Raw genomic sequence first — 18,413 nt, 5'->3', positions numbered from 1 at the left:
AAGGCCAGATGACTAAATGACATCCTCTTAATGTTATAATGGAGTCTGCAAATCCTGGTTAAGCAGGGTAAAGCCTGAACAGAAGAGGTCTGTGCATGGCTGGAAAAGGAGACAAAACCTTTCTCCCCAAATCAAAGGCAGGATACAGGGCATTAGTATAGAAAAACTGAGATTCCTGCTACAGACTAAGAGCAGAAGTAACAGCCCTGTCCCTCTGCACTCTCCTACATGTAATTTTGAGCCAGTTCTACAGTAGAACCAGACTCACTAGTTAGAGCCCTGCAATTCCCTCAGCCAACCCCCAATGACCCATTCTATGATCCCACACAGAAAGCCACAGAAAAACATTGCTCTATGGCAGGCAGGAGGTGCAGAGTCTACTCCTTACAGGCTCTCTAGGGACCTGATCAGCAGGATCAGACATTTCTGGTGCATCTTGGGTTAAGGATCATTAAAATATTTATTATAACAAACTTTTCCCCGGCAGTGAAATTGGATGCACAAATAACTGCAGTATTTCATCAGGATCACAAATATGGAGGTTACAATGTTGTTTTGAAAACTAAAAGTATTTATTTATAAAGCTGGAATCACCCAATTAAAACCCACGGAGTGCAGAGGTTGGCGGACATTGTTAAAGTTTAGAATCAGCTGATAGCTGCAGAGGAAAGGTCTGTGGGCAATTCTGTCCTCAGGTGCAGGACTGTATTTCAAGGGCAGAATTTGCTGGGTGTGTTCACTCCCCACTCTGTCTTTGTCTTTATCTATGTTTATTTTCAGGTTGCAGTGACTTTACCATGTGCTTTGGGCTTATACCATCCTGAAGTCAGCATAAAGCTCACGGCATCTCCTGGAACAAAATCTTCTGCTCTCACTGGGAAAACATAGCCACCCAACAATTTGGCTGCCATTGCAACTTCTCCATCCCAGTAGCTGACCAGTTTGTAAGGACCCTTTCCCAGAACTGTTGAGAGAGAAGCCAAAATTAACTTTCATGTTCAGTGTCACAAATGCTTGAGCTCTCATATATTATCTTAGGCAATCATGTAGTGGCAAACTCTAAACAAGAACAACTCCAGCCTGAAAACTATTCCAGGCTTCATGTGCTAAAATGAAATGGCAGTGCCTTTCGAAGCAACCCCCACCCCGCAAAAAAAACAAAAACAAAAACAAACAACACTTCCACCTACTAGCTGTAATTAGACTGCACAAAATTTCCAACTTCATTTCACAAAGATTTGTGAGAACTTTCCCCTTTCCTCCCTACCTCCATATCCCTCTAGGTTTCATTTTTAATTGGGTTCAACTAACATAAAATGTAGCTGACACCTCAGTTGTGCTCCTGGTTATGTGCCCAAACAGAAAAATTTGCATGTGGACAATAATCTTGCAGGAGGCCAGACTAGATAATTACAGTGATCCCTTCAGGCCTTAGAATCTATGGCTAGATATGGATAATAAGAATGAACATATTATATTTAGGCTTGGAAGGATTAGATTTCTACCAGTAAATGTTGGTAAACATCAATTTTACTGTATACACACAAACCTCAGAAAAAATATTTCTACTAATAATCAAAATGTACAGCTAGGCAAATTAAGAAAAAAGCTGCTTAAGAACTTATTACAGTCAAAATCTAATGATTTAGACTAGACTTGTTACAAATGGACTAGCAAATGAATAGTAAATATAGGTATGATTTGTTGATTTAAGGATATTTATTTGGCATATTTTGACACATAGTTTTGACAGTTTGTGTGTTAACCATTTATAAAGCTTTAACTTTTTGAATCTCAATGTTTACGGTTACTGAATAATTATCTGACTCCCCCCCACACCATAATTTCCCTCAACTATGAAAATGTAAAGGTCGATAAAAATCTAAACAGGCTTAAAATAAATATTAATATTATCCATCAAAATTACAAAAAAAAATAAAAATTGAATTCTGCCAAGCCTAATTATATTACCTATATCTACATACACACAATGCTGAAGTAGTGTGGTATAAAAAAGTCTTATCAGCCTGAATTTGAAATGGGCGTATTATCCATATACATATGTTCTGAGGTTTTGCAAAGATTCATACAGCTTCCTCTAGATTTGAAAATTAACTATTTGACAGATGCAAAATAATACAAACATTTTTTTGCAACTGATGTGATTTATTTAGCATATGGCTGGTAATACCTTATAGCAAATATATATTTAAATACTAAATAGCTATGCTGAAATATAGTGAACATTTATTAGATGATTTTCAGCTATAGGATTAATATATTTGTATTATAAGGATGCTACCAGTAGCTCTCAGTAGATCACAGCATTATTGAAATCACATTATAAATGCCTCTGTTTAACAATACTCACTCTGAGTACCTTTCTCAGAGCTCAAGATCAGCTCTTTGTAATGTCAAAAATGTGTCTCTTTCACCAATAGAAATTGGTCCAATAAAAGATATTACCTCATCCATCTTGTCTCTATTTAACAATAGTCATCATGTATAAATGAACTTCTTGGATAGTAAGAGTGCATGTATAATGTTATCTTTTTGTATACATGTGCACACAGTGGTGTAGTAGTGTGATATAAAGGTATTATCAGCATGAATTTGAAATTGGGTGTCTTATTCACAAGTGATAAAACCGAAGGGCGAGTTACATTGTGATTAAACACATGCTGATAAATACTTCCTATGATGTCACACCATCACCTATTTGATTATACCAATAATATTGTAGAAAAACATATTTTTAGGATTTTTTTTTTTAAAATTAACTGGGACTATTTTTTGTATCCTTCTGCCTTAAAGCCAGGTCTCTTAGTTCCCCTGCATGGAAAGTACAGGGTCAGAAAAAGCCATAAAATGTCCTGAAATGGCATTTCTAGAACTAATAATTATCATGAATTAAAGTCTGATATCTCAGGCTCTTTCAAGGCATGAATTATGCACTGAATCCCATTAATAAATTGGCAATATAAAAAGCATCTGTTTCCAGCTTTGGAGGGATATGAGATACACAGCTCTAAGGTCAGGACATTGTTGTGCCCAAAAAGCACATCACTGGCCCAGGACTGGATCTTAGCCTTCTTGAGCCTTAGGTCAGGCTAATATTTTGGGGAGAAGGAGGATGTGTTTTTGTGGCAGGATGATTTTTTTTTAATGGCAGCTGTTTGGCCTATTATAACAAGTCCTGATGAGATGGATTAGCAGGTAAAGAGAAGGTGAAGGCGGTGAAAGTTATATGACAAATGTATTTATCACATGGCTATTACTAACAGAAATGTGGTGGATATATAGGCATATAGATATACACACATGCATACTCACACTTACAGTAATTATCCGCCCACAGCTTTTAATAACAGTTAAAACTAACATCACAATTTGAAAATGTACCCCTTATTATCTAATTTTACTTTGCTACATCCAGGGTTCATTAGAATCATTTTTCATAGATTATAAAGCCAGAAGGAACCATTGTGATAATTGAGTTTTGCCTCTGGTGTAAATCAGACTATCAGGCTTCCCCAAAATAATTCCTGTTTGAACTATAACATGCCTTTTGGAAAGACATCCAATCTTGATTTAAAAAATTTCCAGTGATGGAGAATCCACCACAATCCTTGGTCAATTGTTCCAAAATTTTGGAGAAAAAAAATCAGGTCAGACCAACACCAGCATTTTTCAATTTTTTTGGCAAATTGAAAGAAAAAAAATAATTTTAAGCTGAACAAATCATTTAATTTCAGCAAAACCTATATGTTTTATTTCAATTTGGATTATTTTCAAACATTTATGATTGTTTTCTAATACAATTAAAAGTAATTTTGAAACTAAGTCATTTCAAACCAAAAAATGTGAAGCATTTCCTCTTGAAAATGTCAAAACACAACATGTCAAATATTTAGAATTTTTGTTTTAGGATTTTTTCAACTGAAACAATTCAATGAAACTGATACAAATGTATACAATGCTTCAGAGTGACTGAATCTGCATTTTTCACTGAAAAAAGTTTCAGACAAAAATTTCACCCAGCTCTAGTTAACTACCCTCACTATTAAAAATGTGTACCCTATTTCCAGTCAGAATTACTCTAGCTTCAATTTCCAGACATTAGATCTTGTTATACTGTTGTCTGTTAGATTCTATTAACAAATTTCTGTTCTCCATTTAGGTACTTATAGACTGTGATCAAATTACCCTTTAACCTTCACTTTCTTAAATTAAACAAATTGAGCTCCTTGATTTTATCACTGTAAGGCGTGTTTCCAGTCCTTTAATTTTGAACATTATACTTTCAAACTTCCAGTCATTCAGTCATATGGTACTTCATTTGTGAAAAAAAATACAAAAAAGAAATTATAAATGGCAATAATCCCTTATTACTGCATTTTCCTGTATTTAAATTAAAATATTGAAATAGCAATTTATCAGTTAAAAACCTACTATATAACACTTGTCTGAGCAGTTCAGCTCAAATTGAAAACACTTTCAAAAACCCCTATCACCAGGCAAGGCAAATCCTTTAGTCAGATTTTCTCTGGCCCTTTCGTATGGTGAGCAAAGAGGGTAAAGAGGCACAAGCAGCCTCTTCTACTGGAGGCCCCATCCAATCTCCCTCTGGAGAACTGACTCCATTACAAGCTCAATGCAGTGTCTGGAGCCTATCCAAAAAGAAACAAATGTCTTCATAGGTTCAACAGGCAGATTTACAAGGTACCCTGAATCCTGAAAATTGTTCAGATCAGACTGTCTTAGTTAGTTAGTTGCTTGTTTGTGGCTCTCTCTCGAAAGTTAGCTACCTCTTGAGGCTTCCCAGATCATTTAGCAATCAGTACTGTTGTCCTAAGTACTAAATACCAGTTCAATTTTTAGGCATCTTTAGAGGTCACTAGTTTTGGGAAACCCACAGTAAAAATTATTCCAGATTATACTCTGCCTTTGGTAAAAGAATAGATTTCTTAGGCTCAGATGTATGTAAATCTGTTGTTTTTAAACTATGAAACAGTACTGAGGGACCTCATATTATATGGACTGTTTTCCTGTATGATACAAATTAACCAACTCTGTTTCAAAACTGGGTATGGCATAGAACAAAATGAACTGTAGATTATCTGTATATTTTCCATATATTCTCCTTTATCTCTTCTTCCCTGATATTATGTATAGCTTTCATTAATTTTATTTTCATTTATTTACAATGTGGGCTAATTATAACACAGTACACCATGTTTGGTGGTGACTGCATCATCTGTCTTGGGAAAGAGAATTGATTCTTAAACTACATCTAGGATATTATGACCTCAGTGTTTCCATCATATTTTCTTTTATCAATATAATCTTTCAGTGTTTAATAAAAGACATTACTATTAAAGCTATTATCACTTTATAATATAGTAAACTAGCCCTTGACTAGCTGTTCTTTTATTAATAAACTATAGATGGATCTAAACCAAAATCTTGACTCTGAACACCCCTAACTTTGGAGTTGGATTCATTTCCACAGTACAATAGTTTTCACTGGTTACATTTTTTAAACCACATAAGAGAAATTTGTCAACTATAATACTAATATAATTGGCTGGCACAAATTCTATTGGATAAAATATGCCATTAGTTACTTAATGAACAGTTATTTATTTATGATCTTCAAACATTTACATTAATTGTAAATAAGTTATATATTAGTGAAGTAGGTCTATGTTCAATATGAAGTAGATTCCATGATTACTAGCTCTTGGAAACAGCAAAGCAAACCTGCAATACAGTAACCCGAACATTAAAACAATATAGTGTTTGCAACTTCCATTTCTCTTCATGAACATGGATCCAAAGTTTCTACTTTTATTCAAAATGATAATAATTATACACCATAACAAAATGTTTTCTTGCTTCCTTATCAACTCTTCATCATTATTGTAGGACTTACCTTTATTGAAATATTCACAGTCATAAGCTAAAAAAATATAAAGGAAAGAAACACTTAGATACAGACATTTTGCAGATTTGAAATTTAGAGAAAAACAAGTTTTCCTTTAACCCACTAATGAATGGACAACCAAAAGCGGCTCAAAACCAAATGTCAACTAAGTTAGATTTTGCACAAAATTTTACTAATTGGCAAAGCATTTATTATAACATTTGAGTAAAAATGCACTAAACTCAGAGCACACATTCACTGCAAACACATAAGGTTATCTTTTTGTGACCTCTAGTGGTCAAGACTCAGCTTTACAATCTTTCCTTGCTGACATTAAAATACCTGCGTATAATCTACAATGTCAGAAGCTATTATGTAGCTTCCCCACTCTACCAGGCTCCCTGTGTGACCTTAGGCTACTCACGTAATCTCTCTGTGCCTCCCTTCTCAATTGTAATGTACAAATACTTCCCTTCTGCCACCTTTTGTATGTCTTGCATTCTTAGACCATAAACTCCTTGCAGCTAGGACTATCTTTTACTATGTGTTTGTGATAGGTGCTGTACGATTGTGCCTCAATCTCAGCTGCAGCCTCTTGTCAAAACTGTATTAACAAACAATAATATAGCAATATTTTAAATCCTGAATTACACTTGTTCAGAACATTCTTTAATCCTTCCCCACCTCCACATTGCAGGGGAAGTGTTGTAAAGCATGTAAAGGTGTTGTCTCCTGCAGGGGGACTCTAAGATTTGACCCTTGCAGCTCCTCTTATCTCTTTCACCCAAAATAATTGAGTTTGGATTTGGCCTATGCTGTGATTATATGCTGTACAGCTAGCTTCATATCAGCTAATTTGGGGACACTTCACATTTCCAGAGCAGTGAAAAATCCACACAAGTAACTCCATCCACATCCCATAGGATATCTTGTGCTGGGTCTCCAGAAGGTAATGGGAAAAGAAGAAAATGTGGGTGTGTCACCCACAAACATAGAAGTGACCAGCAGTTCTCACATAGTGCAAATCCCATGGCCCAAATTGGGAATAGAAGCCAAGCAGAGGGCTGCATCTACTTCCAACCAACAGCTCTGCTGCCATTGCTCTGACTTTAAAAGGGATGTGCTCATGTGATTCAAACTTTGGTTACTTTTTCAGAACTTGATCCAGTGTATAGACTGGCAATGTGCTGGGCCCAGTACTTGGTTGAGAAAACTTACGACACACTCTGGGGGACCTCCAGTCTACTATGACTCCATGCTGACAGCACTGATGTGCATACGCCGATACACTTGTACAGAAACATTCACAATCACCTCCTTGGTTACAACCACATGTGTCTGTCAAGCAGTTTGAATAAAACCAGGTGACGTCAACCTGAAGAATATAAATGTTATTGTAATAACATAAAATAATTCACATAGACTTTGACAAGTGATCTCAATACAGAGCTATCAGACTTTGACAATTTAACAAGTAAGACTTCAAGATATGATAGGTGTTATTTTAAGTGTCTGCCTAAAACACAAAGCATCATCATAGTCATGAGAAACTAGTACACTGGTTAGTGGTACAATTGAATTAATCAAGTGATACATAGGAATCAGTGCAGTAATATGATGTTTATGTTGACTTGAAGTATGGGACACGGTAACAGTGTTTACTTGTAATTTAAACTTTAATATTTCTAATTTTTAGTTTATTAATTTCCTCAAATTAACCATAAATAAACAAACTTAGCAAGCTTGTTAAGAACCACTGGACACACATCATTTAATAAGTGATCAAAAATGTGGTTAAATTAGTGATGAACTGTTCTCCATATAGACAATTTCATAAAAATAATTCTGTGATTTTTTTCCTCTGATTGTCATGAAGTCTTGTTGTGTGTGACCAAACTTAAAAGAAAAATCAATTATTACCAGTGCTAAGTTTTCTCATTGAAATATTGTAAAGTGCTCTCTACATGGGTCTACACTGTAAGAGTTGCACAATCAGGCCCTAAAGTATATCTAGTTAGTTAAATGTGTCTAGATGAACTGGAGATCAGCTGAGAGCACATGATCATTATGAAACATGCAAATGAGCAAGTGCTAATAGATCGGAATCAGAACAGATATGGGTCATGTTTTCTATCTCACTCTGTCATGTTAGATAAGACTGGGATTTAAAGTGATGTAAGGTTTTTAATCATATACACAGAACTTCACATCATTTTATTTGTTATCACTACTCACCACTGGATGGCAAGCTTCAAACATTTCACTTAACAGTATCCCACATTCTTTCTTGGCAAATGGCTCTCTAAGTGGGTTCAAACTGCATGGATTTCGAATGTCAGAGCTGTCAACACACTAAACCAGAAAGCAAAATTGTCACCCCCCAGAAACTTGTTTCACAACCACTATGCTATCTGAACTTTCAAAACCTAACCTTTTTTTAACAAAAATCAGGTTTCAAATAATTCATGTGAGCACAAATCAAATGCATCATTTCTAAAGCACTCATTGTAGGAGTCAAGACAACCTAAGACTTATTATTAAATAGAGGAAGGTAAATCTGTGAAGACGGAACAGCCCATTGTGGAAAAATGTTTCACTTGTTCTGAGGCAAAAGGAAAAACAAAGCCACAGTTGTATACATTCACTTTGTTGGGGTCCAAGCCTTACTCACACGTGTAGTCCTGCTTGCATGAATAAAAAAGATTACTCATATAAGCAAGCCTTGAGTTTTTTCATTATTTAATGTTTTATTTTAAAAAGTTTCAATTGGACTTTTGAATAGTAATCTCAGAAGTGCATATGTATTTGGTAATGCATGGTTTCCTTCTGCTAAGCTAAATACTCAACATTAATTCATTTAAAATAAATATTTATATAGATACTGCATATAAAATATTTAAAAGTACACAAGTTTTTAATTACAGTGTTTCTATAGTGCAAAAGATGGGAATATTTTAGAGGGTTGTTTCTCTAAATGTTTCTATTACTCTTTGAGCAATGTACTAAATTTAATGAAAAACTGCAGTACATTTAGAACAAACATAAAACAGAATACTGAACATCAATCCTCCATATATCAGTGCTTTAGGAAGAAAAAACTTCCTGTCCTTTTTTCCCCACTTCACTTTAATTAATTATTATAATAAGGTCAGTAGATATTGTAAATACTGTTTGCAACCGAGGGGAGATTCCAGGAATGGAATTATTGGTTCTGAGGCTGATGAGCTATAAAGTGTTACACAAGGATTTACTAGGAAAGCCATTTTTGTTATTATTTACCTCTACAGCTGACCAGCTACTTCCAAACTCTTGAGAGTTTGTTAACTCAAAATTTTCTGGAGTCCTCATTTCATTTATTGTTTTCAAGTCAAAATTTCCACATAATCCAGTCAGTTCACCCTAAAAAAATTATATGTATTAGTCAGTGCTACTAGCCTTACCCATTAAGGTTGCCTGTCATATCCCATTTTCAGTTGCTTATAATTTTGCCAAATTTTGATCATTTACTTCATATTAATTCAATTACTATAGAATTGTTTGAGTTGGCAGATGTGTTTGATAGATCTTCTAGTCTATTCTCTGAACCATGGTCAGATAGTTATGTTAGTCTTTCAATCCTGTACAAATGACTTTAGGTGTGTTGATCTCTGCTTACCTGCCACTGAGGTCCAGTCTGTATATGAATAGTTGTTCTCTGATCCCACAGAATGGTGATGTGTTCATTAGGAAAATGAACAAGTGTGAAAAATCCAGCTTTCCATAAGTGTATTTTTTGTTGTTTGTCTATATAACTAGATGGACTCTGTTCAAAACAAAATAAGCCATCACATAATATAAGTAAAGTCTTTAAAAGGTGTCTGCTTGTCAGGAAACAGACATCAATAAAATGAATGATGGGGATGATTTGAAAATTTGTCCCAATACTGAGTGATTACCACAGAGGAATAAAGGGGGGATTTTTACCATGATTAATGCTGGATTTGTTGTGGATTACCTGCTTTACATGTTTTTTTTTTTTTTTTTTTTTGAGTGTTTGGGGTTTTTTTAAACAAACATCTAGGACTTTTCACATTTTCAGAGTCAATGAGGAGAGTATGAGTGGGTAGGATACTAAAATGCTGAACAGGTGCCTGAGACCTGCAAAATTAAACTGAATTTCCATTGAACTCAAAAAGACTTAAGCATGTGCTTAAGTACTTTCCTGAATATAGATTAATGTAATCATATATTTGCGTGCTTTCTTGAACTATATAGGGACAGAGTCCGCCATCCTTTCTCACACAGAGTAAAGCTTTTATATATTAATTTATTAATTATTATTATAAATAACATTCTGTATAAAGATAGCAGAATCTGACCTAGAGTAATGAAAAATCAACCCAAACCATGGAGCACACTAGAAACCGGCACGTATTTTATGCAATTGTATGGAAGTATTCTGAAATCCAGATTCATAGGATGAATTGCCACTTTAATGGGTGGAAGACTTGACTGGATCCACAAAGCACCAAACAGCTTTAGAATTAAAGGGGAAGAGTACACAGAGGTAGGCCCCTCCTCTCCCTGGGTGTAGTGTTGCCTGTTGGCTGGCAAGAGAGAAATGGGCACCAACTGGTTTCTTGCTCCGCACAATCATTAATTAAAACCATTGCCTGGGACCTCTCAATCTCCTTGCCCCACTTTAGCTGAACCCACCCTCCCTCCCCATAGTACAGGAACAGTGTGATTTAGGATACTGTGGGTCCAACTGACTTTCTGTTTTAGGGGTCAGGAAGGAATTTTTCCCATTGCAACCAAATTGTCTGAATCTGGTAGTTTTTTTCACCTTCCTCATAGCACCATGGATAGGAAAGGATTTAGAAATTTAATATTGGAAATTGTACAAATGTTTAGTACATCATAAATTGCAGCCGGCATCCAGTGTGGACAAAAAGGGCCAGTGCCGAGAAATAAGAGATCTGGTATTTCTCTGATGGGCCTCAGGCCTATGGGAAAAGGGGAGACCTGGAGTCTTCATAGAAAAACGTTCTTCTTTAGTACCTTTTGTGTCCTTTGTAGGGGAAGGGGAAGAGGATTCAGCAGAGCAAGCTGAATCATAGGGGTAGACAGTTATAGGCTTTATGATAGGAGCCCTATAAATCCCACAGTGGATCCACCTAAATGCCTGTTATGGGAAGATGGGGTAGAAAACACCAAAAAGGGACACTAAGTTGAATAAAGTTGCAACCTGCCTCTTAAAGCCCATCCCTGTGTCTGTCCTCATGCATTTGTTTGTCCTGATCAGTGAAGTTAATGGCAAAACTTCCATTGACTTAAATGGGGCCAGGATTTCATCCATAGATTTTAAGGTCAGAAACAAGCATTATGATCATCAGTCTGACCTTCTGCATAACACAGGCCCTAGATTTCACCCAATGATTCCAATAGACTAGCCAAATGCAATCAGCATTTAGTGTATAAGAGATTCAAGCATTTGCAGGTTAATTAGTATAGTTTTAAAGTATTTATATATAAACAAGACCATCCCGTTCCAAATATACATTTTTCCTTTTTTCGGGGCTAAAAAGTGAAACTTACTGGATTTCCAGTGTCATCATCAAATGTTATAAAAGATTTTCCAACATTAATGGAAATATACTTTCTGCAAATTATTCCAGTATTAAAGCAGTTAACGTTTTCTGTAATGACTGAAAAACTAGTAATTGAAGTGCTCTGCAGAAAAAAAAAAATATGTAAACTGAATCAATAATACACTGCTATAGTTATGCATGATTATTTTGTTCTTTTCCGTAGCAGTAACCTCAATGTGCTATAAGTATATTTCACCCTAGGCACTCCTGTATTCACACTCTACACATGACAGCAATAATATTTGTACAAAATATGCCTTGTGATGTACCATATGAAAGCTAATAACATGTTGGTTATTAATATATTTGTAAAATGCATGTGTTAACCTTATATGTGAAATTATTAGTTCCCCTCTATATGATGTTACAAGAACATGTTTAAGACAAAGACAGCCTAGGCTAGGTAAAGGTAATAAACAGGTCTGTCATACACAAAGGAATGTGGGTTTACCTCAATTTACATATTAGCAGTAAACAAAGCCATCAAGTTAAACCAGCAGGGGTTATCTAGAGTCTGAACTGTAGAGTCAGAGAATTAACATGGCTCCTGCGCCCCAGAGAGACACAGGAGACTGAATCTGCAGAAGGCTTTCCCGACTTGTAAGGCAAAGACAATTTCTTTGGTAATATAAGGGACAGAGAGAGACTCCATCTTTATCCTTCACTGTAAGGAAACAAAAGGAAGCAACCAATTTGATCTCTGTGATGGGTCCTGGCCAGGTCATCCAGTGAAGAACTGGAAGGGAGGCTGTGGGTGAGAGAAACCATTTTGAACAAAGACCGGATCTTGCTAGATTATGTTTAGATGCATGTTTTTCACTTTTATGTGCTTGTAAGCACTTTTATGTGCTTGTGTCTCTACCTTTATCTCTTTTACTTGGTATCACTTAAGCCATGCTCCTTTGTTAATATACTCATTTGATTTAATTATAAATCAATGATGCTGCATAAATTCAGTAAAGTGTGTGCTTCTAATAAGCTGACAAGTTGGAATGTTACACTAATACTTTTTCTGTGGGGTTCTAGTGAGAGGATCTGGTCCCTGCAGTAGGATGATTTTGGGGCAAATTCAGGGCTGGAAGGGTACTAAGGTCAGCCTGCAAGAAGTAAACAAGTTGGGCAAAGCCAGATTGAGTCTTGTGGGCTGTTGGTAGGCTGTTGGGGTAAGAGTTCTGGACCAAAGCTGTACAGCCACAAGATACCCAGGATTATAAGGCAGATGTTGACTGAACACCTTACTGGGCTGGGTGAGCCTCAAACCATTCTAACTAATTCATGGTCCAAAGTTTTAGCAGCGACAAAGTTCATAAAGTGACAGGTGAAACATCAACTTAATGTACTGGTAAGCAGGAGGTGGAATGGAAGCTGAATTGTACTCTGCATGCATGTCATAGAAGCCTGGAGAGCCTCAGGCCCCATCAGCTTTCATTTGTTTCCAAAAATGTGGCCGTACATTTTGTCTTTTCCTGCTGATATGTTTTGTTCAATATTAGCGTATAACACAAAAAGAAATTATTTGCATTATAATGTTAATCATACAAATGAAACAATAATGTGATATTAAATAAAGTGAAGATTTTTGAAAAAGTAGCAAAAAAATCTTTGTTGCAGATATTTCACCTATTTAATTTTTTAACTGGATTTGGGGAGACTTTAAAATAAATTCTCACCTTAACTAGATGAACCTTACAAGCTCCAATGAAGTCAAATGTGAGTCCATCAAATGTCCTGTAATGCCGATCCCCGTACACAGTACACATTGATGGGCAGGGATGGAAGGTGCATTGAAATGACCCATGCTGGCAGATACTGAAAAAGTATGATCAATAGTGGAATATCAAGTGTAGAAACTGACAAATAATCAGTTATTTTACAGATAATTTTTCAAAGATTAGAAATATTAATAAAAAAGCAAACCCAGTAAAATATAGTCTACAAAGTGTTAGGAGTGTGGATAGGTTGCAGACTGAAATGTTATGTAGTAATGATATCAATAAAACCCACCCTGAAAAAAATATTACATGTTGAATTGGTACAGTTTGAAATGACATCCATTGAACTGTATGTTGAATCTGTAGGTTCCATAATGTACCAGACACCGGCATTTCTTATATTGAACCAGTAAAAAGAAAATGGTCTCACATCAATGTAATATGTTACACAGTAGTTCACATCAATAAAAAAATCAAATACATGTAACAAGGAATAGCTTGCATACAATATAGTTGTTTGAACAGAGGCTGAATCTTGGAATCAGCTAGTGACACATGTGTAGTCAGTCCAGTTCCAGCAGTCCTTACTCCGTCCTTAATTTAAGGGACTTTTGCATGATAGAAAAAAATCAGATTTGCCTAAGTGATTTAGGCCCAGATCCTCAAAGGTATTTAGGTGCCTAACTGAAGATAGGCACCTAAGAATTCAATTATGTGAGCCTTAGAACCTAAACTCCATTTTCAAAGGTGACTTAAGCATATAGAAGGCTTTCAATGAGACTTAGGAGCTAGAATCCCAAGTCTCTTTTGAAAATGGAACTTAGGCACTTTGGGAAATTTTCCCCCCCAAAAAGGCCTTCGGGACTCAGCCCCTTGATATAATTATAGCATAGCAGTAACAGTTACACTAAATATAGTATGTTATATATTTTCTTTTTCTTAATATGTATCTATGCCACATGTAATATATTTAATTTGAAAATGAATAACTCTGATATACCTGTTGATTAAATGAATGGAAGTCTCATTTCATGAATAAACTATGGGTTGTATTCATCCTGTGAAATATCTGATACAATAGATATTACTGTATATGGTGACTAATCATATTGAATTATACTGATTCATATATTATGAACTGAAGGAGTAGAAGTGAATGGTTTTAACAGGAGAAGCAATTGTCAGGAAGGTAGAAGTGGGTGCAAATGAAAGCAGGCTCCATTTCTCCTTTATTTTGCATGCTTGTTAGTTGCAATACAGTCTCCCTTTCTGACCCCTTGGCATGTAACTTATACCAATATATACCCATTTAGACTGTCTTACCAACGTGCAACTTATGCTGCCATTTATCTCACCTCTCAATTTGGCCCTATGTGTTTGTGTTTTATACAATGATATCTAATTACCTTGGGATACTGATAGTCAAGATAATGATTCTTCTAACTCCTGCCTATAATGCGACTCCCTTTTTCCAAATAACATGCTGTTATTCAGTCACTTGGGAGTCTCTTGTTCCAGTTCTAAAAAAAAGTTCTATTTTTAACATATATTTGAACCCAAATGTAAAAATAAAATTACTGGAGATGGAATACTAGAAACTGGTTTGAAAAATATAGTCAAGAACAGTAAACAGACAGATAGATTTTTGCTTACCAGGTATGACAGGCAGAAATGACTTTGTCACCTGGGAAGTACTCCTTTCCTTTCCATGAACATGGGCATTCATCTGGCTCAAAGCATGCATCACCATGTTTAACAAGGCTGTCAAAAAAAAAATCAAGTATGCATTCAATGCAAATATATTTTTCAGATCTATACATTTATAAATCTTTCACTGCTCTTTTAAATAATTTGTAATTAACTCCACAACATTTTTCTTTAAAAAGCAGCAGCAGTATTTTAAATCTTTTTGGGAACTCAAAAATACATTTTTTGTTCCTAATACAAGTTTGTTACCAGAACTTACACATTTCCATTCACAGGTATCTGAATATTCCATCCTTAATTAAAGTTAAACAGTGGAATAGAACACTAAGATCTAACTCCATAAGAGTTATTCGTAGATGCATAGATTTTAAAGCCAGAAGGGACCATTAGAACAATCATCTAGAATGACCTCCCGTACATCACAGGCCATAAATTTCATCCAGTTACCTTTGTAACTTGTGTTTGACTAAAGCATATCTTCCAAAAAAGCATCCAGTTTTGTTTTGAAGACATCAAGAAATGGGGAATCCACTACTTCCTTTAGCAGTTTGTTCCAATGGTTAAAACCCTCACTGTTAAAAAATTGTCCCTTATTTCTAACTTGAATTTGTCTGACTTTAACTTTGATCCACTGTTTCTTATTTCTTTTTTTGCTAGATTAAAGAGCTCTTTGATACCAGTATTTTCTCCTCACACATGCTTAACCCCCTGAGTGGCTCCAGTGCCTTCAATGGTAAAGTTAACCACATGCATACATATTTACAGAATCAGGACTTACATTTCTTACTCATGATTATAAAAGTAGTAACTGATGTAATAGATACAAAATTGGAACATCAAGAAGCATACGGGAAAATATCTGGGGATTCCAACAACATATGAAGAAAGGGAGAATTCTTGTTCACCAGCACAAAATATAGCAACAAATAAAAAATTTAAAATAAAACCCTGAAACCAACATACCAGGGATAAATAAATGGAGATGTGAAACAGGAAAGATGGACTTAATACATAAATACATGGAATTATTTAAATTTACACAAATACTTGGAAAATACACAGTAAATGATAAATGAACTGTTAGAACAGAGTAACAATTATCCAATGAATCCAACATAAGTTCTGTGTAAAATTTTTTCTTGTGCAATTTGATGTACTATTTGATAATGGGAATTCAAAAAGGTCCCGAAGACACATTAATGGATTTCAGAAGTTTCAGCTGCCACCAGTGAAAAACAGATTTATAGAATGAGAAATGAGAATTTTTTTAAAATGTGAATCTTTAGTTAGATACAATAGTAGGAAGTAGACCCTTCGTTGCAAGCCTTATGACTCCAGCTTGCATTGAGTTCTACTAGTGCAAACTCCTATTCCTGTGCAGAAATTGTGGAGAAAAACATGCTAATTGGATAGAAAAAGGGAGAGGGATCCCTTGAAAGCCCCATAACATCTAAAATTATCTTAATTTAAAAAAAAAAAAAGCCAAGTTTTGACTTTTACTCTCTTTGGGCAGGAAATAATCGTAAGTATTGCTGCCAGGCTGATGTTGGTTTCTTTGAAAAGTAAATAGATTTTAAGAATAAAAGTTCTTCTCTACTCCATGCGTGCAAAGAATTTCTCTGAGAAAATCCACTAGACTAGTCCAATTTACTCAGAAAAGTCATATCTGTTGCTCACCATTATAATATATGTGTGCTAGATTCTCTGAGTCAGGGGAGCAGCTCATCATTGACAGTCATATCCTGGACAAACTGGTTGGTGTCCCCATTTTTTTCTCTGCAGGAACGCAGAGGAAAAATTAAATTATTGCATCAAATGCATTCAGCACAGCACTTATTCTTTGTGTACACTGGATGAATTAGTGTTTTGTAAACCAAGTTATGTGATTATAACCTAGACCCCAATTCAGTATGAATTAAAACAAAAAACAACAAGAACTTCTCCACTCTGGGGCTCTTTTATTGGGAACATGGTAACAATACCTGGAAAACAAGAAAACACTAAACTGAAAGACTGTAATTTTCTTTAGAGTATTTGAAATGTCCTTTGTAAGTTATACCCATTTCAAGTTTTCTGTCACTTATTGGACAGTTTAACTACATGACCAAAATTCCCACTGGTTTAAGCTACAAACTGAATAGGCCACATTCAGAGACAAAGAGCATCACGTTGACAAGCTAAGACCAAATGCAAGTTCCCTCTCTGTAATATTACACTGGATAAAATAAGTGATAACAGCTCTCTCTCTCTTGTAAAGCCAAAGAACTAGGCTGATTTCAACGATCTAAGAATTCATAACAATATGCCATCTAGAGATGCCCAGAACTCTCCCTTTTCTTCTGAAGTATCAGACATTATTTCTAACACCTATTTATGTGCAACCTAAAGGTCAGTGCTAAGGGTATACTTATTTCTAGCTTCCTTCATCAAACTCAACCTGTACTGAATCAAATTCACTGCCACCTTATTAGGCTCCTGCATTCATTTAAATAATGTCCATGGGGGTGGAGCGGAGAATTATTAGAAGCAAAAATGGCATTTTTGAGTGAACAAAAGCCTAAGGGATAAATGTTTCTCACTTTTGCCAAGCTCAAGTACCTGGGCTTGAGAAGTAAAGAATCATCTCCACAGGCTGCACCAGCAAAAGAGTCACTTCATAGTCACTACCACAGTGTTGGGCCTTCTGTAGGCTCAGTGCATGGTGCACTCACTTCCCTCCATTATGCAAAGTCATATGGCCAGTGAAATTCTTTGGCCCCACCCACAAACTTGCCTCTGGGGCTTCTCTCACCCCCTCTGCAAACTCCTCAGATTTTGCCCACAATGATACGCCCATGATGCAAGAGGGGTATCAGGAGGGAGGGAAATTGCAAATACCAGTTATTGTGAGTGTACTCCAATGCCATGAATAACATCCTTACTAGCTGATAGGAGACACAGAAGCACAACAAAACTGCTGTACCCTGTGCTTATTAGTAGTATTACTGTAGCATCTAGTGGCCCCATTGTAGAGGAGTCACTGGCTGGCCTAGTGGAGTTAATCTGTTCCTGGAGAATGTTCCTGCTGGCGGAATTATGCTGTTGTAATATTAATAAATTGTCAGGGCACTTTAGAGCTCTTGAATAGTCAACTTTTTACTATTGGTTGACAGGGTTGCCAAGTGACAACTTGCGCAACACTCCCATTTTGTATCTGTAATGGGGGGGACTCACCTCTTGAGTGACTCCTAGGCACTGGGTGTGGTACCACAGTCCTTTTTTCACCCCTGGCGCTCCCTGTGGGCTACTATCCAATCTTGGTGGGGTTTGAGTGGCTTGGCTTGGTTCTTCTTTTTAGCAGAGGTCAGGTTGTGGCTTTGCCTTGCAGCTTTGTTTTGATCCCGTATCATTGGACCTAGGGCAGGGGAGTTCTGAATTTCATCAGTCTGTGGTCCCTGC

General features: G+C 36.0%; 1 protein-coding gene across 1 annotated transcript in view; it reads right to left on the bottom strand.

Annotated features, from left to right (window-relative positions):
* The window catches only part of OTOG (otogelin), a 142,223-nt gene that overhangs the window by 71,391 nt on the left and 52,419 nt on the right, over nucleotides 1–18,413 (bottom strand). The window contains exons 20-28 of the mRNA XM_024210431.1: nucleotides 14,922–15,029; nucleotides 13,227–13,365; nucleotides 11,504–11,638; nucleotides 9,582–9,728; nucleotides 9,206–9,325; nucleotides 8,162–8,278; nucleotides 7,145–7,301; nucleotides 5,936–5,962; nucleotides 797–964 (exon numbers count right to left, since the gene is read on the bottom strand). Of these exons, the coding sequence (XP_024066199.1) occupies nucleotides 797–964; nucleotides 5,936–5,962; nucleotides 7,145–7,301; nucleotides 8,162–8,278; nucleotides 9,206–9,325; nucleotides 9,582–9,728; nucleotides 11,504–11,638; nucleotides 13,227–13,365; nucleotides 14,922–15,029 (1,118 nt within the window). The remainder of the gene's footprint in view (nucleotides 1–796; nucleotides 965–5,935; nucleotides 5,963–7,144; nucleotides 7,302–8,161; nucleotides 8,279–9,205; nucleotides 9,326–9,581; nucleotides 9,729–11,503; nucleotides 11,639–13,226; nucleotides 13,366–14,921; nucleotides 15,030–18,413) is intronic.

This window comes from Terrapene carolina, unplaced genomic scaffold (assembly GCF_002925995.2).
Source record: "Terrapene carolina triunguis isolate 2854851 unplaced genomic scaffold, T_m_triunguis-2.0 Scaffold715, whole genome shotgun sequence".
NCBI classification, from domain to species: domain Eukaryota; kingdom Metazoa; phylum Chordata; order Testudines; family Emydidae; genus Terrapene; species Terrapene triunguis.
This window is presented reverse-complemented; position numbering and strand designations above follow the sequence as displayed.